Source organism: Bombina bombina, chromosome 4, assembly GCF_027579735.1.
Source record: "Bombina bombina isolate aBomBom1 chromosome 4, aBomBom1.pri, whole genome shotgun sequence".
NCBI classification, from domain to species: domain Eukaryota; kingdom Metazoa; phylum Chordata; class Amphibia; order Anura; family Bombinatoridae; genus Bombina; species Bombina bombina.
Genome location: NC_069502.1, coordinates 523,138,328 through 523,161,597, shown reverse-complemented (window position 1 = coordinate 523,161,597; position 23,270 = coordinate 523,138,328). Strand labels below are relative to the sequence as shown.

Below are 23,270 nucleotides of genomic sequence, written 5' to 3'. Positions count from 1 at the left end.
GGCGAGAAAAACGGTATATAATATGTGTGGGTACAGTAAATGAGTAAGAAGAAAATTACAGCTAAACACAAACACCGCAAAAATGTAAAAATAGCCTTGGTCCCAAACGGACAGAAAATGGAAAAGTGCTGTGGTCATTAAGGGGTTAAACAACATTCCGATGTATTTCTATTATCTAATTTGCTTAATTCTTTAGATATCCTCTGTTGAAGAAATATCAATGCACATAGGTGAGCCAATCATATGAGGTATCTATGTGCAGCCACCAATCAGCAGATAATGAGCCTATTTAAAAATGCTTTTCAACAAATTATATTAAGAAAATTAGCAAAAAGGATAATAGAAGTAAATTGGAAAGTTGTTTAAAATGTCATGATTTTTCTAAATAATGAAAGAAATTTTGGGGAATGATGCTATTAAGGAAGTTTTATGTATTAAAATTAAAAAACATAACAGAATAACTAGAATAAAAGTCCTTGAACATAATTAAAAAGTATTACAAACAGATGTTGTACTTACTGGTGGGAGACTGAGAATGCCAATAGAATCTGAAAAAGGAAAGAATTTATTATGATACCAATAACGATCACCTGCCCTTAAATACTGGAATTATGAAATCAACTGATTTTGGTTATGTTAAATTAATAGGGAATGAGAAAACTAAGAATAACAATTAAAAAAGAAATAAAACTATATTTTTCTATATTAATGGCTTTGAGCCCTTATAACTTTTTTTAAATTATTTTTAACAGTTTATATGAGTGTAACTGTACTTTTACATGTGTTTATGTTGTGTTTAATGCAACTTTTTCTTCTTCTTCAAACCATTACGCAAACTCTCAAGTCAAGCTAACCAGACGTGTTAAATTCTATTGTGCTCGAGCAAACGCTTTTACTTTCAACTTGTAATAAATGCACTATTTCCGTCACATGCAAAAATCCGTAAAAAAAACAATAACGCTCTTGCGCTACAGTTATCGCGTCACTCGTAATATAGCCCTAAATTTGTTCCAGCTTAAAGAATCTAACTGCCTGTTTTTACTTAAAGGGATACTAACCCCATTTTTTTTTCTTTCATGATTCAGATAGAGCATGCAATTTTAAGCAACTTTCTAATTTACTCCTATTATCAATTTTTCTTTGTTCTCATGTTATCTTGATTTGAAAAAGCAGTAATGAAAGGTTAGGAGCCGGCCCATTTTTAGTTCAGCACCTGGGTAGCGCTTGCTGATTGGTTTGCTACATTTAGCCACAAATCAGCAAGTGCTACCCAGGTGCTGAACAAAAAATGGGCTGACTCTAAAGCTTACAGTACTGCTTTTTCAAATCAAGATAGCATGAGAACAAAGAAAAATTGATAATAGGAGTAAATTAGAAAGTTTCTTTAAATCTCATGCTCTATCTGAATCACGAAAGAAAAAAATTGGGTTTAGTATCCCTTTAAACACTACAGGCCATCTGCAAGCAAATTGTCCTCATCACTATATTCTATTCATCTATCACATTCATTCACTAAATACTACTAAATACTACATACTAAATCTTTCTGATTCCATCTGTGAAATATCTCAAAACTAATTTTTGGAGCTCCACTATGCTCTTTATAGCACTGGCTTGCCATATAATCCTCATTCTTAAGCTTTTTCGTGGCATTCATATTTACACTAAAAGTGCAACTCGTTTAAGAACCAGTTTGCCTGAGTGTACAGAAATAGGAATAATTACAAATTTACTACCAGTTTTTGTAAACTGTCTATATTATAAAAGTGACAGGACCCTGATATTCTCTATCAATGAACTAACTACACCATTTAAATGCTTGGTATAAGGAGACTCTGTTCTCTAATCAAAAAAACATATTTGTATTTTATTCATATTCTTTTTGTGTGCACAAACTGTTTTCTTTTGTATAACCAGGTCAACCTGTAGCAATGGCATGGGTAGGGCAATGGGCCCCTCTTGCAATTATGTTTAAAGCTTTACATTCTTTAAATTGCAAGTTCATGAAGCATTAGAAAAATGTTCTTTAAAGGGCCATGATACCCAAATGTTGAAACACTTGAAAGTGATGCAGCATAGCTGTAAAAAGCTGACTAGAAAATATCACCTTAATATCGCTATGTAAAAAAGAAAGATATTTTACCTCAAAAGTTCCTCAGTAGCCACATCCCATTGTAAAGGACTTCTAAGCAGCAAATCAGTATGTCTGTCCTGGGACAGCTAAGGGAGTGAGCCTCGTGCACTCTCATGTTATTTCCCTATTCAGTTTAAGGAAGTTTACAATTAAATCTCATGAGAGTTAAGTGAAATCTCATGAGATCACAGTAAAATAGTTCATGACCTCAGCACTGCTGATGCTGATTGGCTGCTGTTCATTTCTTAATTATTATTTTTTTACCTGCAGCTGGGAGCAGCTGAGTATAACTTTTTACACAGAACTTACTCTGCTGAGCTGAGGAGATTGTGAGGTAAAATATCTTCCTTTTTTACACTGCATCAGTTTCAAGTGATTTAGCATATGAGTATTATGTCCCTTTAAATACTAAATATATTTTTCCAAAGACTATATTAAAGGAACATTAAACATTCCTTGCTTTTGTGTAAAAATTATGTTTTTCCCACACCCTCTAGATTAAAAGCCAAAAAATCAATATCTGTAACCCAGTTTTTCAAAATGTTGCTAATTGCTGTTTTGGGCATTGCATCATTTTTTGACTAACGGTTGTGTCTGGTTTTGTCAAATACGTCATTACTTTGCTTCTGTGTATTTATCGGCAGTTTTTCCCCTGGTTCTGAACTCTTGACTGTATTTTAGCTTGTCTCAATTCCTGGCACTTCATTTGTTCAGATTAAACTATGTGCCTTTGAATTCTAGACTGTACCATGACCTTGGTTTTTCTTACCCCTGATACCTCACTGGAATGATTTAAAGTGTGGCTCTGACCTCTGGACTGTATCTTGACTTTAGCTTGTCTTACCCCCAATGCTTTTTTTATCTGACAGATACCTGTCTTTGAGTCCTGAACTATTTCCTGGCTTGTCTTTTACTTCCCTGGTTTCTGATGATACTCCTGCCTGATCTTTCCCACTGGATCAGCTTGACACTGCTACAGCTCTTCAGGTACCTACCTTAATTAACTATTTGCCCTTAAAGGGACCGTCTAGTCCAAAACAAACTTTCATTATTCAGTTTCAGATAGGGCATGTAATTTTAAACAATTTGAAGTTTACATCTATCACCAATTTTGCTTTGTTCTCTTGTTATTCTTAGTTGAAAGCTAAACCTAGGAGGTTCATATGCTAATTTCTATGCCCTTGAAGGCTGCCTCTCATCACAGGGCATTTTAACAGTTTTTCATCACTAGAGGGTGTTAGTTCATGTATTTCATATAGATAACACTGTGCTCAAGCACGTGGAGTTCCTAGGAACCAGCACTGATTGGCTAAAATGCAAGTCTGTAAAAATGACTGAAATAAGGGGCAGTTTGCAGAGGTAAAAAAGTGTATTAATATATCAACTGCATAATCAAATACACACTCTCTCTCCCTAGGGTTTTAACTGAAAGGAGAAATAGTATGTATAATGCTTGGTCTTAAATATCTTCCATTTATAACCAGGCCTGGCTTTCTGTCACAATATATCAACTTCTGACATATCCCAAATATAAAAAGAAAAAACACAATAATTATTCAATTTAAATATTTTTCATACTTTTAAGTAGAGAAATACATTGACTCTGTATACTCACCATTACGGAAGACACTGCTTACATTTACTAATTGGTTGTCTTGGTTTGAGATGGCTGCAAAAATATTAACTTCTGAATGGTTGCTGCCAAACCAGTGAACAGCAAGTTTTGTGTTAGCAAGAGGAGTAAGATAACTGGGAGCAATAATATAATGTGATGGGCTGTAAAAAAAGGAAAAAAAAAAACATTTATTACTAAACATTATGAGATTATGATATAAAATCTTTAATTATGTTGTTAAAAAAACTTTGCAATATACTTTAATTTCCTGTAATTTAACTCCACTGTTTCTATAAAATAATGGGCACCACAATGTTTTAACTTGTTTCCAATTATCTATCTTTCCTGCTGATGACAATTAGGGGCAGATATAAAACAGGACAGATATAAAACATCACAAGAGCCTTGAGAAAGACCCAGTCAGGTCAAAATGCTTAAGCTGTCTATTGGAATATCAGGTCAGTGTTTTAACCTCAGTTTTTATATTTGTTTATCAGTGTTGCACTAGTTTTTGTTTGCAATTTTATTCCACAGGTCAGTTTTGTAGGTACCAAGGTGAGGATCCTTATTTCCTGGACATCCACTGAATTTAATCACTGTCTCTCTCATATCTCATCTTGGATGTCCTCTCACTACCTCAAGTTAAATCTCTCCAAAACTGAGCTCCTTATTTTCCCCCCTTCTTCCAAAATCTCCACCCCCCATTTCTGTATAACTGTTGATAACTCCATCATTATCCCTACCTCACATGCCCAATGTCTTGGGATCACACTTGACTCAGATCTTTCTTTCACTCCTCACATTCAGTCCTTGGCTAAAGCCTGCCGCTTCCACCTTAAAGGGACACTGTACCTAAAAATTTAATTTTGTGATTCAGATTGAGCATGAAATTTTATGCAAATTTCGAATTTACTCCTATTATCAAATTTTCTTCATTCTCTTGGTATCTTTATTTGAAATGCAAGAATGTAAGTTTAGATACCGGCCCATTTTTGGTGAAAAACCTGGGTTGTCCTTGCTGATTGGTGGATAAATCCATCTACAAATAAAAAAGTGCTGTCCAGAGTACTGAAACAAAAAAAAAGCTTAGATGCCTTCTTTTTCAAATAATGATAGCAAGAGAACGAAGAAAAATTGATAATATGAGTAAATTATAAAGTTGCTTAAAATTGCATGCTCTTTCTGAATTACAAATGAACAAATTTGGGTTCAGTGTCCCTTTAAAAAACTTGTCTAAAATAAGACATTTCCTTACACAAGATACAATTAAGATTTGAATCCACTCTCTCATCCTTTGCCGCCTCGACTACTGCAACTCCATCCTCTCTGGTCTCCCTAGCTGCCTCCTATCTCCTTTACAATCCATAATGAATGCCTCTGCCAGGCTCATCTTCCTTATACGTCTTGGGGGTCACACTTGACTCAGATTTTTCTTTCACTCCTCACATTCAGTCCTTGGCTAAAGCTTGCCGCTTCCACCTTAAAAACATGTCTAAAATTAGACATTTCCTTACACAAGATACAATTAAGATTTTAATCCACTCTCTCATCCTTTCCCGCCTCGATTACTGCAACTCCATCCTCTCTGGTCTCCCTAGCTGCCTCCTAGCTCCCTTACAATCCATAATGAATGCCTCTGCCAGGCTCATCTTCCTTACACATCGCTCTTCATCTGCTGCACCTCTCTGCCAATCCCTTCACTGGCTTCCTCTTGCCTCTAGGATTAAACACAAGATTCTCACTCTGACATACAAAGCCCTCAACTGCACTGCTCCCCCCTACATCTCAGACCTTGTCTCCAGATACTCTCCCTCCCATCCCCTTCACTCCAATCATGATCTCCTTCTCTCCTCCACTCTTGTTACCTCCTCACATTCCCGTTTACAAGACTTCTCCAGACTGGCTCCCATGTTATGGAACTCTCTGCCTCGCTCCACAAGACTCTTCCCTAGCTTTATAAGCTTAAAGCGCTCCCTAAAGACTCTACTATTCAGGGATGCATACAACCTACACTAACCTTCCTATCTCCACCGCTATCCCCTTGAACCCTTTAGCATGTAAGCCTATATGAGCCCAGCTGTTTGTAGTTCACCTTCATAGGAGCTGACTACAACAGCTCGGCAGGGCCCTTTACCAATTTGATCCCTGTAAATGTTATCTTGTATACCCTATGTTTATAGCACTGTGGAATCTATTGGCGCTCTACAAATACCTGATAAAAATAATATTAACAATAATTTAATCATCTCTGGATTTTGAGGATATGATTTTGCCCCCTCTAAGGATGAGCTTATGGAACTGTATTTGAACTCTGGACTGAGCTATTAAAGCTGGCACTTAGTTTCTTAGAGGCACCTGAATAGGCTGTATCTATATATATATTTTTTGTATTTATATTTATGTATAATTAAATATTTTTATGTGACACGGTATGAGGTTTCACCTTTTTTAAGGGCTACGCGTTACATATTCTTATGCAGATGTAAAACAGGACAGATATAAAACAGGCAAAAAAAAAAAAAAAAAAAAGACTGTCCAAACAAGCAATGCTGTTTAAGATTATCTAAAAGGGTTTCCACACAGCCTTGTTTGCACATGGCAGCATCCATTAATTTATAAAAGCAAAAGTACTTTCTGGAAAATACATCTTTACAAATATTTTTTTTAATATTTAAATAACTAGTATAATTGTAAAAATACATCTATATATTACCCTAAGGCTTTGCTTTGAATACGCAATTATGTCTAGCATATACAGTATTTACTGTTTAACTTCTTTTTTAATTGCGCCCATTTTTGTATCATTATTGGGTGTATTTTAGCATAGAAAGTGATACCTAATAGATAACTTACATAACTCTTAGTTCAAGATTTATCAAAGGTTCGACTGCATGCTTGCTTGAGCAAACCTGCAGCCGAGAGTTAAGAAGTAAAGTTCATCAGACCACTGCTTCTTAACCCACTTGTTATGTTATGTGGCGTATCTCAGTCGCCCCAGACTTTTCCGACTGAGGGTATTGACAGGCCTTGCTTTTGCGCACACAGAGGGCAGCATTGCACACTAGCTGCAGTATGCAGTGATAAATGCGGGCAGTGTATTGCTGTCCACTAGACACAAAACGCCAAGCAGACAGGGGAAAAGATGTATGCCACTGTCTGCCTTACTTTGTTAAATCTGACCCTTAATGCCCAAATCTTATTATATTGTCTACCACAGTCTTAAAGAGACACTATACAATTGGTTTCTCAATGTGTTTCCAGTTACTTTAAATAGTTCCTTTGGGTATATTTTTGTATATGAAAAAACAGTTTCTGCTAACTGAACAACTACATATAGGGCCTGAATACAAGTGGCACGTTTATTTATCTTTTTCTCTCACGCGCAAACACTGCTCAAAGTAAACTTTTATCGTGAGCAAGTTAGGGCGTAAATTTCAAGTTTAATTTTTTATATTTTAATATATATTTATTTAAAAATACAGAGAACATTTTCTACAACATGAAAAATATTGGAACGTAAAATGTTTACATTAAATACACAGTACATGTTTTATACATTTTAAAATTGATTGAAAGATATTTTTCGTATTTAAAAGTATTTGAGTGGAAAGGGTTCCAAAGTGTGTGTGTATGTATATATATATATATATGTGTGTGTGTGTGTGTGTGTACATACAGTATGTATATACATGTGTATATATGTATGCGTATTCATATATACAGTAAATACAGGTGTATATACACATATTCCCTTATATTTATACAGATGTACACATATTTAGACTAGAATACCTTGTCATATACTATATACCTTTTAACCCTCATAATTATTTTATTATTATTATTATACTTTATTTATGAAGCGCCAACATATTCCGCAGCACTGTCCATGGATACAATTCATTTAAATAAAACAATGATATAAAACTTGTAAGAGACAGGACAACATTTACAAACACATACAGGAGGAATTGAGGGCCCTATTCCCATGGGAACTTACATTCTAGAAGGGTAGGAGGTTGAGAAACAGGAGGTGAGGACTACAATATTGAGAAAGATGTTAATGCAGAGTTAGATGAGGGAAATGTTGTTAGGTAAGCGAAATTGATTTATTACTGAGTTGGGTGGTAGGCTTCCCTGAACAGAAAAGTCTTCAGGGAGTATTTAAAGTAAGAAAGATTAGGGCAAAGCCTGACAGCACAAGGGAGAGTGTTCCAGAGGGTATGTGCTGTACAACAGAAGTCCTGCAGTCAGAGGCATAACTAGAAATCACAGGGCCCAGGTGCAAGAATCTAAGAAGGGACCCCCCCCCCCAAAAAAAGGTGAATTTGATACATATCTTTTTTTTTTTACATTTAACTCAGAAAAAAAAGTGAATCAGATTACATGTCTGCAAAAGGAGGTACCCTGTGCCCATAGTCTGTGAGATGGTCTGACCCCCTATTACTGTATATAGTGACACTGTTTCACCCACCAGTACTGTATATAGTGATTTAGTGACACAGTCTGTAATCTGCCGGTGAGATGGCTGGCCTGACCCTACCTCCTGCCCTAGTACTTTAAAAAAGTGACCACAGCAGTCAGGGACATGGTCCAGCCCCTCCTACTATATATAGTGGTACTGTATAGTGACACTGTTTACCCCCCGCACCCCCATGCTGTAGTAACAAGGTCTGTAATTTGCTGGTTCCACAAACATATACATACACATACATGCATAAATACACACACAGTCACATACACACATAAACACCAATGGGTAAAACAGAAACACTAACTCCTGTAGTCAGAGACACTAGTGAAGCATCATGTCACACTCTGATATCAGTGAAGGCAGTGGCAGGTCAACGTTTTTTATTGATTTTTTTTTTTTTTTTAAAACTGGGCCCCCACCTTCAGGAACCCAGTCGCAGTTGCAACCTTTGCACCCCCTGTAGTTCCACCCCTGCCTGCAGTCTAGCATGAGAAGAGGTGATAGTCATGGATGCAAGGAGCAGGTCATTGTTGGATCTTAGTGGGTGGGCTAGAGTATACTTGTTTATTAGAGAGGATAGGTAGAGGGGAACAGCGTTGGTGAGAGCTTTGTATGTAAGGGTGAGAATTTTAAATTTAATTCTGCAGTGAATGGGGAGCCAATGAAGGGACTTGCAGAGAGGTGCAGCAGATACAGAGTGCCGGGAAAGGTGGATCAGCCTGGCAAAGGCATTTAGGATGGATTGAATGGGGGAGAGGCGGGGAAGAGAAAGGCCAGTAATTAAGTTATTGCAGTAGTCAAGTTGGGAAATAACAAGGGAGTGGATTATTTGCTTTGTGGTGTTAGCGCTCAGAAAAGGGTGAATCTTGAAAATATTGCATAGATGGTTGCGGCAGGATGTAGAAAGCGATTGGATATGGGGGACGATGGATAAAATTGAGTCAAGCGTGACTTTGAGGCAGCGGACTTGGGGCGATGGGGAAATGGTGATGCCGTCAACAGGGATAGAGAAGTCAGAAGTCAGTGTAGAGCTTGAGGGGGGGATAAGGAGGAGCTCAGTCTTGGACATGTTAATCTTTAGGTGGTGAGAGGCCATCCATGAAGAAATACCAGAAAAGCAGTCGCTGACATGAGAAAGGACAGAGGGATAAAGAGCAGGGGTGGAGAGGTAGATCTGGGTGTCATCAGCATAGAGGTGATATTTAAAGCCATAACTGTTAATAAGTTTACGCAGCGAAGAAGTACAAATGGAGAAGAGTAGAGGACCCAGAACAGATCCTTGAGGTACTCCAACAGACAGAGGCATTGGAGAGAAGGAGTCGCCGGCAAATGACACAGAAAAAGACCTGTGAGAAAGATAAGAGTGAATCCAGGAAAGAGCAGTGTCACAGAGGCCAAAAGAGCTAAGGTTCTGTAGGTAGAGGAGGTGGTCAACAGCGTTGAAGGCAGCTGAGAGGTCAAATAATAATAATAATAACCCAGGAATGTTTGCACTCTTGGTAACAACCCGTGCCACACCTAACTATATTGAAATCAACAGATCCAATCTATTTACAGTCTGCTCTTACACACATGCTGTCAGTTGATTTTCACACATTAAAGTTACAGAAAGTCAACAAATTGAATCCAGGATTTAAAGGGACAGTGCACTGTAATGTTTTCTCCCTTTTAAAGGGACAGTCAACACCAAAATTGTTACTGTTTAAAAAGATAAATAACGGGAGTGTTGTATTAAATTATCTACAAATAGCCCCTTCACTTTTTTTTATTTAGCTGATTTTGCCTATTGTATCCACACCCATACAGAAAATTTCTGACCATAAGCTCTGGTTACAAAAATATATATGTAAACAAGAGGGTTTAGATAAAAGAATGCTCCCAATGGGGAGCTGTAACAGTGAGGCACTAAAATGTTAATTTTCCATTGTTCTTTCTAAGGGCCTTATATTTAAAACCTCGCCGGCATGGAGAAAAATCACGCAAAATCTTTGGGATTTTTTTAGACCTTGTATTGTAATGTAGCGGTCTCTTTTTTACATAAAGAACACTACATAGCAACATAAACATTTCTAAAGATAACATTTGTATTTCTAAATTTTTTAAGGGCTTCGCTGTAATGACGAGATTTTTTAGAACATTGTGCCTGAGTGGTGAGGTTTATCAGGCCCTAAGTATTAGCCTTTGAGTAAATAGTAATAAAGAAAATATGCATGGTATGGTGAGAACTTTGTGTAAATACTTAATAAGATAATAAGGTATTCTCTCCATACAAGATCAGCCCATTGTGAGCTAGATTACAAGTGGTGTGCTATTGCGTGCATATTATAGGTGAGAGTAAACTTGTTCACTCGAACTTAAACAAAATTAGTGTGTGTCGGGTTTGCGAAACTAAAGACTATAGGAGCCGAATGATCAAGGGCTGAATGGCTCCGGGTGCCCCTGTTTTCACGCAAACTTTCAGGCTCGCCGAAAACAGCAGTTAACTGGTCCGCTGCCTCTGAGGTGCGGACAGCAATCAGCCCGATCAAATGCGATCGAGTTGATTGACACCCCCTGCTAGCGAATCTGCAGGGGGCAGCATTGCACAAGCAGTTCACCAGAACTACTTGTGCAATGCCAAATGCAGACAGAGTATGCTGTAGGCTTTCAGCGATGTCTGACGGATATAATCTGTTGAGCGAATCATGTCAAACAGACATATGATAAATTGATTTATCATGTGTCGGGCGGACATGATCCGCTGTAGCGATCATGTTCGCCCGACATCGATAAATGCCGACAGCATACGCTGTCTGCATTTATCATTGCATAAGCATTTTGTGTGAAAAGCTTCTGTAATATCGCCCCCTGCACATTTGCGGGCAATCGGCCTCTAGCAGGGGGTGCCAATCATCCCTATTGTATCCAATCGGGATGATTGCTGTCTGCCACCTCAGTGGTGGCGGACAAGTTAAGGAGCCGGGGTCTTACAACTGCTGCTTCTTAAATTATGTTTCAGGGGAACCTGAAACTACAGGGGTAGATTGCAGCATCTACTGCTTGTTAAATCTACCCCCTAGCGTGAAGTGTAAGGGTTAAAAAAAATGTTCAGTAAATACAACCTAAATACATTAAAATAATAGTGTTACACTTATATATACAGTATCTGATAAAAAATTATTCATAGAAATAAATTGGATCTGTTGATTTCAATGTAGTTAGGTTGACTTTGTCAACTGGGAGCATTCTTTTATCTAACCCCATGCAAATGTTATCTTTAGAAATGTTTATGTTGCTATGTAGTGTTCTTTATGTAAAAAAGAGACTTCTACATTACAATACAAGGTCTAAAAAAATCCCAAAGATTTTGCGTGATTTTTCTCCATGCCGGCGAGGTTTTAAATATCAGGCCTTTAGAAAGAACAATGGAAAATGAACATTTTAGTACCTCACTGTCACAGCTTCCCACTGGGAGCATTCTTTTATCTAAACCCTCATGTTTGCATATATGTTTTTTTAACCAGAGCTTATGATCAGAGATTTTCTGTATGGGTGTGGATACAATAGGCAAAATCAGCTATTTCAAATGAGAAAATAAAGGTAAAGGGGCTCTTTGTAGATAATTTAATAAAACACTCCCGTTATCTATCTTTTTAAACAATAACAATTTTGGTGTTGACTGTCCCTTTAATGGGGAGAAAATATTACAGTGCACTGTCCCTTTAAATCCTAGATTCAATTTGTTGACTTTCTGTAACTTTGATGTGGGAAAATCAACTGACAGCATGTGTGTAAGAGCAGACCGTAAATAGATTGGATCTGTTGATTCTAATATAGTTAGGTGTGGCAGGGGTTGTTACAAAGAGTGCAAACATTCCTGGGTTAGGTAGTGGTCTCTACTGTGTGCAAAAGAAAACTGATGATTTTGCAGCAGACTCCAGAAAAGAAAAGGACAGATTTGGTATGCCACATATTTCTCATTTCTAACAGAATTGCACTGACTCTGAAAATAGGGCTGCCAAAATGTGGTAGCTGGAATATTTCTATGGACCAGGGATAGGCACGAGCCAAGGCTGTGGCAGACATTTTCTAAAGTAAAGAACTTTAGTGAAGGACACCAAGGTACATTTACAATTAAAACTATTATTTTATAGTGCTGAATTTTATTATACTGATGCAGATACCACTGATCCTATAACCAGCCTTGTCTGGCTATACACATGTGCCAGTGTCACTTCTGTGTCTTTGTATAGAGCTGGGTGTTATTATACTGATGCAGATACCACTGACCCTATAACCAGCCTTGTCTGGCTATACACATGTGCCAGTGTCACTTCTGTGTCTTTGTATAGAGCTGGGTGTTATTATACAGATGCAGATACCACTGATCCTATAACCAGCCCTTGTCTGGCTATACACATGTGCCAGTGTCACTTCTGTGTCTTTGTATAGAGCTGGGTGTTATTATACTGATGCAGATACCACTGATCCTATAACCAGCCTTGTCTGGCTATACACATGTGCCAGTGTCACTTCTGTGTCTTTGTATAGAGCTGGGTGTTATTATACTGATGCAGATACCACTGATCCTATAACCAGCCTTGTCTGGCTATACACATGTGCCAGTGTCACTTCTGTGTCTTTGTATAGAGCTGGGTGTTATTATACTGATGCAGATACCACTGATCCTATAACCAGCCTTGTCTGGCTATACACATGTGCCAGTGTCACTTCTGTGTCTTTGTATAGAGCTGGGTGTTATTATACAGATGCAGAAGATACACATCCAGTATTTCACTCCGGCTTTATTTATTCCATAACTTATCACCCAATATTGCTAGCAGTCTCTTGATAAGCCACTAATTTTATTCTCAATAAATATTTTCCCTTTCCTATTATTTAATCAGAAAGAAAAGATATACTAAGGTTATGATTCACAACCTTAATATATATTTTCTTTCTATTTAAATACTACTTATAATAAACCTCAGGTGCTGGTTAAAGTGCTTTACCTTTGCATATAAAGCTCCAGGGACACAGTGGCAGCTTGCTTCTTGAATATTCCCTCTCTCTCTGTCTCACTCAGAGTCATTTTCTGGTACTATGCGGCATCATGTGTGAGTGGCCACAACCCTGCAAAACGTGGCGCCGCATGTGTTAAGGAGGAGTCAGGACCAGTATTCATCTGTCTTTCTCCTCCCTCCCCACAGCAAAATGGGCGGCGGACACTGCAAGGGCCAGTCACGGACACCAGTGTCCGTGTACGGACACCTTGCCTATCCCTGCTATGGACACAATCTTGCAAAAGGTATAATAATGCAGCAGTAATGTCACTTGTGCATCAATGTAGCTGGTAAAATTGCCATTTGGGGGGGCAAAACACCCATTAACGCAAGAGATTGTTGCTATACATTGCTCTCTTTATAACCCTAGTCCTGACCATAATCCTAATATTAAGTTTTAACCCTAATTGTAAAACTGACCCTAGTTATCACAATGTTCCCACATACTTTGAAGTTTGATATTCTGAGCATTGAGATTTAGTAATAGATGAGAGCTCTGCCAACAACACTGAGGTCATAAAAATTGTTGCAGTCAATACTGAGGTTTTGATAGTTGAAGACAGATATCGCATTGAATTTATCGATTTTCTGTAAATTAATAAGTGTTATTTTAGTAACTATAAAAAGCTGTTTTAAAAGATATTAAAGGGACAGTATACACTCATTTTCATATAACTGCATGTAATAGACACCACTATAAAGAATAAGATGCACAGATACGGATATAAAAATCCAGTATAAAACTGTTTAAAAACTCACTTAGAAGCTGTCAGTTTAGCTCTGTTGTAAAGGTAGCTGGAAAGCCAACTGCAAGGGGGAAATAAGACACTCCCCCTCCCCCTTCTTTTGCATATGAAAGGACCCTTTATACAAACAGGAGCAAGCTGGAGAAGGTAGCTGACGGTATTCACATAAAACTTTGGGGCTTGGTTAGGAGTCTGAAAATCAGAGCAATGTTATTTAAAAATAAGCAAAACTATACATTTATCTAAAAAAAAAAACTTTATGGGCTATATAAATAGATAATCTACAAAACATTTATGCAAAGAAAAAATGAGTGTATAATGTCCCTTTAAGTGAGAGAGTGACCCTTTAACAGTTCACTATAGTATCCTCTGCCAATTTTTACAACTCACATCCTCAGATGCAGTTCACAAGACACTGAATATCAATAATATATTGCACTGTGTATGTGTCCTATGAAATAATATGTAGTTTATGGTTTTGTTGCTTTATAAATAAGTGGCTCTTAAACAATCTGCAGATTAATTGAGTCCGGTTCTAAAAAAAGGACATGAAAATTAAAATTAAGCTTTCATGATTCAGATAGAGCATGCAATTTTAAGAGCATTTTCAATTCACTTCTATAATCAAATTTACTTTGTTCCTTTGAAATCCTTTGTTGAAAAGCATACCTAGGTAGACTCAGTAGCAGCAATCTACTACTGGTAGCTGGTTGTCGATTGGTGGTTACACATGTATGTCAATTATATGCAAGCAATAGTGCAACAATAACATACTTCAAGTAGAGCATTTTGTTTTTGTACTTTTATGTACTTTTTAAGCATGCAATAGGGCCATTTTTAACATGCATACTTATGAAAGTTTAATACTTTATGTAAGAAGAAGTTTAAGATAAAGCTATTTTAATTTCATATTAAAACTAAAAGCCAATGCTTATTTGCTGAAAGCTAATCCATGGGCCAGATTCCTCACTGGGTTTTAAGGACACCTGTCCATAAAAACTGCGGTTTATTTAGGATTGGAATAGCTATTTTCAAAAAGGGAGAAATTTGCAAGAAGAAGATAAAATACTCTCTTACAGATGCAACTAAAATACTGTTATACCCATTTGTTAATAAATAAATTAGCCCCCCCCCCCCCCAAAAAAAAATGTATATTAAAATTTTAATTACCTGCAAACATATATGGATAAAGAAGCAACATGACTGAAAATCTGATTGGTTTTAGAAAAAAGAATATATATATATATATATATATATATATAATATATATATATATATATATATATATATATAGAATTAAGTAGAATGTTACCATTCAGTGTCAGTGAGTGGAAACAGGCGTTACTCAAGTAAATGCGCTAGTCAGAGGTATGAAAATCTCATAGAGCAGCTATGAAGGTACAAATATTGTATGATAGACTAAGTCTATACAATATAGGAAAAATAGGAGTCAAAGGGTAAACAGCGCTTATGGAGATTCTTAAAAACTGAATAATATTAAAATCTCGGCAGTGTTGGTGGGTAAAGAAAACAAAAAAAAAAAAAAAAAAAGGGAAGAGAAGTATATGAATATACGTATATATATTAGAGTCTTTGATAGGATATTGGAATCCTAGTGTAATGAAGGCGTAATAGATACCCTTACCAAAAGTTACCTCAATCCTATGAGGTAAGTTTGCCGCATTGGAGGATGTATCTAGTGGTTGAATGAATCCTGGATGTTCTGGTCTGTATAAAATCGCTGCCTCTTGGAGTAGAATGGGATGTGGGTCCCCTTTGTGCTGGTTTCTTTAGGAAACTTCCTGTATTTATTGCCTCTTGGAGCTTGGTTTTCTTGTCTTGGTATGAACTTTCTACAGGATGTCAGAGCAGGTGACGTGGTTACAGGGTACTTATTTCTTTTTTCTTTTCTTATTTTTTCTTCATTTTCCTTAGAGTTGTGTCAGCAGATACAAAAAAATTTCCCTTTTCCGACTCGGAGTCGGAAAAGGGAAATTTTTTTGTATCTGCTGACACAACTCTAAGGAAAATGAAGAAAAAATAAGAAAAGAAAAAAGAAATAAGTACCCTGTAACCACGTCACCTGCTCTGACATCCTGTAGAAAGTTCATACCAAGACAAGAAAACCAAGCTCCAAGAGGCAATAAATACAGGAAGTTTCCTAAAGAAACCAGCACAAAGGGGACCCACATCCCATTCTACTCCAAGAGGCAGCGATTTTATACAGACCAGAACATCCAGGATTCATTCAACCACTAGATACTATATATTCCCCACCACAGGCAGCAGATCAGTTTAGTTTATGTAAGGCCAGGGGTGTCCTCTGTTCAGCCCTCCTACTTTCTGAAACTGCCATATTTAGTTTATAATGTAGCAAATTCAAAGTGCAATGTAATTTGTAAAAAAAAAATAAACAGAAATATGCAAAGTATGATCCTAATTTGTTAAAGTAACAGAAACTTTCAAAACATAATCACAATTTGTAAAATCACTGCTAAATCTAAATCTAAATGTATTAAAATATAAAGTATAAAACTTGAATGTAATAATACTGAAAGGACCCAATCTGAAGTGTAAAGTAATATAAAATACAAAGCACAAAGCGTAAAAAAAACTTTCATATCATGCAGTGCTATATTGCACTGGGCTTGTCTCTCCTTCATATACAGATTAGAGAGAGATCTTGCAGTGTAGGAGAGTTCCACCCTTTTTTGTCTGAGCATTTAATGAGTTCAGACCTTGTAAAGTCTGCACTACAATTTCTCTCCTAGCTGGAGAATCAACAGGATATATGACTACATGCGTCTAAAACTATTTTACAAAGAAAATTACAAAAAGCAGCAAAGTGCCTAACAAGCAAGAAAATAAACAGTAGTTAATGGCTAGGGATAGGCAAATGTGTAAATTTTTGAATTTCGAATGTAGAATGAATGTTATTACCGAAATTTGAATTATAAATCTGAATATTGATAAGAACGAATATTCTTAAAAATTCTATAATCGAATGTTATTTACAGTTTTCGAATGTCACTTTCGAATTCGAATGTTTATAATTATATCCAATGTCTACATTCGAAATTACGAATTTAACATTCTATTTAACAAATACTATTCAGAAGTTCAATAGTTCATGTGGTAGGGAGGGAATCTAGTAAATTGATACATAATAGATACAAATATATCATTTTGAATGTTTCTATATAGAATATTGCATAATTCGAATATTACATTTAAAGAAAGCATTAGAAATACTATTACAAACATATAAATTTTAATTTTTCGAATTCGAATATTGCATAATTCGAATATTACATTTAAAGAAAAAGCATTAGAAATACTATTACAATCTAAATTCGAATTTTTCGAAAAGAATATTTTCGAATGTAATCATAAAATTAGAAACCGAACATTCGAAAATCGAATGTTAGAATGTTATGTATACATGCGAAATTCGATTCGAACGAACAAATGTGTTAAAATTCATGCCGTTTTTCGAATGTTGCAAAACATTCGGCCATCCCTAGTAATGGCTTTAAAAATATAAAATTTAAAAAAAAATGTTTTTTAACCACTAACCCAAAATTACAATGTATTCAAAGCTTATACATTTTTATGTCATAAAATATGAAGAACAGCCAAACATATTCCACTGTGTGTAAGTACAGTAGTTTTTAGGAAATATATAAAAAGAAGCACCCCAGCTGCTCAGTTTGAATAAATGTATTCACTAATAAAAAAATATATAACTTCAATCAAGTTGAATTATGTGAACAAGAAACCAACTTTGCAGTCATAGAGAAATGTGGCACCTACCACCAATGGATGCATCATAAGATGAGATACCTGGTTACAGCCCTATTACATAGATTACACATAATATAGAAAAGGTTAGTAGCTTACCACAAAAGCTTTGCAGTTACAACACATCCCAAGTAGCATATGTGTTGTAACTGCACAGCATAATTGTAACTCATTATATACTGTATATATGTTATAGATAGGAAAATGACAAATTTCTAAGTCGTCCGCTGCAATTTCTAAGTCATCCAGGACTAGTGGACCAATATATATATATATATATATATATATATATATATATATATACATATACATATACAGTGTGTGTATATATATATATATATATATATATATATATATATATATATATATATGTATATATATATATATATATACAGTTATATATATCAAATTTGGATCACATATCATTATCCCCCAACCACATACCACTTCCACACAACTATTGCTGTACTTTTAACATGACCATATAAGAAGTGACTTTTCAGAATTGGGTAAATGTTCAAGCATCAACTGATAAAGATAATGGAGTTGAATGTTCCAGCTGAAGCATGAACAGGTGTGCGTGACAACACATTCCAGCATACACAAGAATAAATAGTGTGCACACAAATTGCTCGCCTCTTTAAAAGTTAATAATTATATTAAATATTTACACATATATATGACAAAAAATAAGTTTTACTTAACTAATTGCCAGAACCATGACTGTATTTGATTGTGTTGATTTTATTTGATAGTGGCATTAGCCCTTTTAAGAGTTCTATTTTTCTAATTTTTCACAGACAAAAAATAAATAAACATGCAACAAACACAACGTTTTTAAAAATAAAAGGGATAATTGACTGAATCTAACAATATTGTCTTCTTGGTTTCCAGCAATTTGGAAGTAAAAAAATATGCTGAATACACAGTCTGTTTTCATCTCAGTCATTAAGCCTCTGTATACCGGAACTATGATTGTAATATCATTGTCACTTAAAATTATTGCTAACTACAACCTCTAAATAACAAACACACAATAAATAAATAGTAGTGCTTTAACACTTTTGAACACTTACATTTCTGCAGCAATGTGCAAGAAGAAACCAATGAAAACAATGGATTTCAGAGGTGGGGGCCATTGGATGTGCATCTTTGCTTTTCCCCTGAGACGTTGAGAGGTTTAGATTCTAAGATACTGCAAGATCAATACAGCTGACAAACAACCATATATTCTCAGGGATACAGCCCTTTTTAACTGTGTCTGACAGGTAGCCCTGCCTAGAGAATATGACACTAATGAGACACGCCTTTTAAACAATGCATTGCATAAAGAAGTATGGGAAAATCCCCTTCTGCTCCAATACCCAGCTCTTCAATTAAACCTGCAGCCCCGAGGCATAACTACTCATTGTTACTTCCTGTACCACCATATCTGAATCCTTTATAGATGAGATCACGATCACAGTATTATAAATACTATTCTTTGAATAAAGTAAGAGGAGAATGATAAAAACAAGTTGCATAAATGTGATTCTGGTAATAAATGAGAAAACTGATATTGTTTAGTGAATGATTCCTCGCCTTTTATCATAAAGATGCCACTGATTAATGTTAGCTTTGAAATACTAAAACAAATAAGATAAGCATATTAATTATTTATATGCCTATTGTACACTTACAGCAACCTTAAAGGGATGTTCTAGCCTAAAGTATACCCCAGCATACCAGTTTAGGTAACAATGACAAAAATGCCTGTGATCAGTCCCCTTACACAGCTACTCAATGGTGCACAAGAAGTTCAAGATCTGTTTGAATCCATTGGCCTCTATTTAACAAAGTCTGGCGGACCTGATCCGACAGTGCGGATCAGGTCCGCCAGACCTTGCTGAATACGGAGAGCAATACGCTCTCCATATTCAGCATTGCACCAGCAGCTCACAAGAGCTGCTGGTGCAACGCCGCCCCCTGCAGACTTGCGGCTAATCGGCCGCCAGCAGGGAGGTGTCAATCAACCCGATCGTACTCAGAGCAGGCGGACAGGGTTATGGAGCAGCAGTCTTTGTGACCGCTGCTTCATTACTGCTGTTTCTGGCGAGCCTGCAGGCTCACCAGAAACACGGGCATCAAGCTACATTCGGAGCTTGATAGATAGGCCCCATTGTCTGAATTTATACACATGCAATGATTAAAGGGACACTCAAGTCAAAATTAAACTTTCATGATTCAGATAAAGCATGAAAATTTAAACAACTTTCCAATTTACTTCTATTAACCCCTTAGTGACCAGACCATTTTTCAATTTTCTTACCGTTAAGGACCAGAGGGCGATTTATCAAATGTCTGACAGACATCGCTGAATGCCGACAGCATACGCTGTCTGCATTTTACATTGCACAAGCAGTTCTGGTTAACTGCTTGTGCAATGCCGCCCCCTGCAGATTCACGGCCAATCGGACCGCTAGCAGGGGGTGTCAATCAACCCGATATGAGATCTGGCAGATTGATGTCCACAGCCTCAGAGGCGGCGGACCAGTTAAAGAGCAGCATTATTAAGACCGCTGCTTCTTAACTGCTGTTTCTGGCGAGCCTAAAGGCTCGTGCGGAAACAGGGGCATCAGAGGCCATTCGGGCCCTTGATAAATCGCCCCCCTTGGCTATTTTTACATTTCTGCGGTGTTTGTGTTTAGCTGTAATTTTCCTCATACTCATTTACTGTACACACATATATTATATACTGTTTTTATTGACATCAAATGGACTTTCTAAAGATACCATTATTTTCTTCATATTATATAATTTGCTATAATTTTTTTTTTTAGAAAATATGAAGAAAAATTTGAAAAAAACCACACTTTTTCTAAATTTGACCCCCAAAATCTGTTACACATCTACAACCACCAAAAAACACCCATGCTAAATTGTTTCTAAATTTTGTCCTGAGTATAGAAATACCCAATGTTTACATGTTCTTTGCCTTTTTTGCAAGTTATAAGGCAATAAAATAAAAAAACACTTTTTTTTCTGTAGTGTAGCTGCTCCCCCTCATTAGCAAACCTCCCCCTCCCAGATCCCTTTACAAACGTGGATCCCACATAGGATCCTCCTCTCCTCCTACCCTTCCCTCCCTCCTTTCCAATCACTGCCGTGATGTAGCGTGGCCGTAGTGGTCCCACCCTGCTCGCGCCCCACCTTCCTGCCTTCCTCCCGCCTCCTCCAGCAATAGGCCACCCACCCACCTCCCTCCAAGCCCTCCTATGCCACCTACGATCGGCACAATCGCTGGCCGATGCAGAGAGGACCACAGAGTGGCACTCTCTGCATTGGTTGCTTAGGAAAGGGTATTGCATGATGCCTCAATATTGAGGCATCGCTGCAATACCCTGAAAGCGTCTGGAAGCGATCATGAATGCTTCCACTGCCTGAAACCCCTGAGGATGTACCAGGCATGTCCTTGGTCATTAACAACCGTTTTTTTTCTAGGACGTGCCTGGTACGTCCTTGGTCGTTAAGGGGTTAACAAAATGTGCACAGTCTTTATGTATTTACACTTTTTGAGCCACCGACTTCTACTGAGCATGTGCAAGAATTAGCAGAATATACATATATGCATTTGTGATTGGCTGATGGTTGTCACATGATACAGAGGGAGTGGAAATAGAGAACTTTTGAAATTCAAACTAAGTGCTATCGCATTGTCTTTTTATCATGCATTTGTTGATTATGCAAATCTACTGTAAACGTAAAGCATAAAGTCCTTACAATTGTATATAGAGCTGTTAACCCATGCTATAGTTTATTTGTAGTTAAAAATAATGTAGGGAGCCTCAATTCTGACTTTAATATGTAGAGAGATAATACAACATACTTTAAGCTGTTTTATAATTTAATAAAATAACTTTAAAAAAAAAGAAAATACTGTGGATTTAAAGTCTATATTATAGGCTAGATTACGAGTTAAGCGTAAATTAACACTCCCACTTGAGCGTTAATTGCACTAGAAGTAAGATTTTGTGCTCGTATAATGAGTTGAAAGTAAACTGTTTGCGCTCTCGTACTACCCCAACAAGCGCAAAAATCCGAAGTTAGAATATTGCATGTGCGTTCATGTATTCCTCCATAGAAGTCAATGGAGAAAAATAGTAAAAAAACCCACTCTCATGCAAACCCAATTGCATATTCTTATTATTATTATTAGTGAAGGCTATATAAATAAGCAGCGTGAGCGGATTCTAACCAGCATTGATCATCAGATACCAGGATTTCAACCAATGGTGTTGCGGAGCCTAACACGTTTCGCAACACTATTGGTTGCTTCATCAGATGGTGTTGCCAAACGCACTAGACTCCGCCCCCACCACACGCACTGAATATTAACTGCAATACCGGAGCAATATAGTAACTAGACATCGCATATATCATTGTGCGATCTGGATACAATCAATTGCGCCCGGTTTTTACATATGTTTTATACATTCCACAGCAGCATAATAACAGTTTGAAAGCCTGGTATCTGATGATCCATGCTGGTTAGAATCCGCTCACGCTGCTTATTTATGTAGCCTTCAATAAGGGCTTTGTTTTAATTATTGCATTGCATGTGCACTTTTAAACAGAGTTTAATACTTGTGCTGTGTGTAAATATACTTGCTTATTGTTCATCCATTAAACTATAGTATTTTATAAACTGGGTCTGAATGGCTTCCTTCACTTAGAACACCCTGAATACATAGTGAGCTATTCATCCAAGCCTCTATTGCATTTTGGGACAGTATTACTGGCAAAGAACAGGAAAAAGACAGAGGATCACAGCAGAAACAGCACCAGGATATCAGGAACAGATATCACCATTAATCAAGTGTCTTATCTATACCTTATACTGGATGAGATTAAATCACGTGAGTGTGCATTTATACATTTTTTTATTTTTAGTGAATCACACTGGTACAAACGATCTTCACTTTGGAGTGCCCCCTTGTGAGCTTGTCCACTCTCTATCTTTTCAGAATTACCTGGGGAGGGTCTTCTTTTCAAAGAGGTCCCACCCCTTGCTCTCTCTCTCCCCCTCTCTTTTGTGCTCTCTTCCCCTCTCTTTTGTGCGCTCTTGCTCTCTCTCGCTCTCTCTTTTGCTGTCTCTCTCTCTTGCGCTCTCGCTCTCTCTCTCTTTCTTTTTCTCTTTCTCTCTTTCTCCCTTTCTCTCTTTCTCTCTTTCTCTCTTTCTCTCTTTCTCGTTCTTTCTCGTTCTTTCTCGTTCTTTCTCTTTCTCGTTCTTTCTCTTTCTCGTTCTTTCTCTTTCTTTCTCTTTCTTTCTCTCTCTCTTTTTCTCTCTTTTTCTCTTTCTTTCTCTTTCTTTCTCATTCTCTCTTTTTCTCTCTTTCTCTCTCTTTCTCTTTCTCTCTCTTTCTCTCTCTTTCTCTTTCTTTCTCTCTCTCTCTTTCTCTCTCTCTTTCTCTCTCTTTCT

The 23,270-nt window shown here is 36.9% G+C and overlaps 1 protein-coding gene and 1 long non-coding RNA gene across 2 annotated transcripts in view; one reads left to right on the top strand and one right to left on the bottom strand.

Moving 5' to 3' along the window:
- The window catches only part of LOC128656511 (CD109 antigen-like), a 224,645-nt gene extending 205,599 nt beyond the window's left edge, over nt 1-19,046 (bottom strand). The window contains exons 1-3 of the mRNA XM_053710439.1: nt 18,889-19,046; nt 3,750-3,910; nt 520-548 (exon numbers count right to left, since the gene is read on the bottom strand). Of these exons, the coding sequence (XP_053566414.1) occupies nt 520-548; nt 3,750-3,910; nt 18,889-18,962 (264 nt within the window). The 5' untranslated portion in view covers nt 18,963-19,046. The remainder of the gene's footprint in view (nt 1-519; nt 549-3,749; nt 3,911-18,888) is intronic.
- LOC128656512 (uncharacterized) lies at nt 12,160-22,685 on the top strand. Its single transcript, XR_008402019.1, has 3 exons — nt 12,160-12,324; nt 13,289-13,510; nt 22,525-22,685. It is a non-coding gene; the product is annotated as an uncharacterized LOC128656512 (long non-coding RNA).
- Nucleotides 22,686-23,270: the final 585 nt, after the last annotated feature.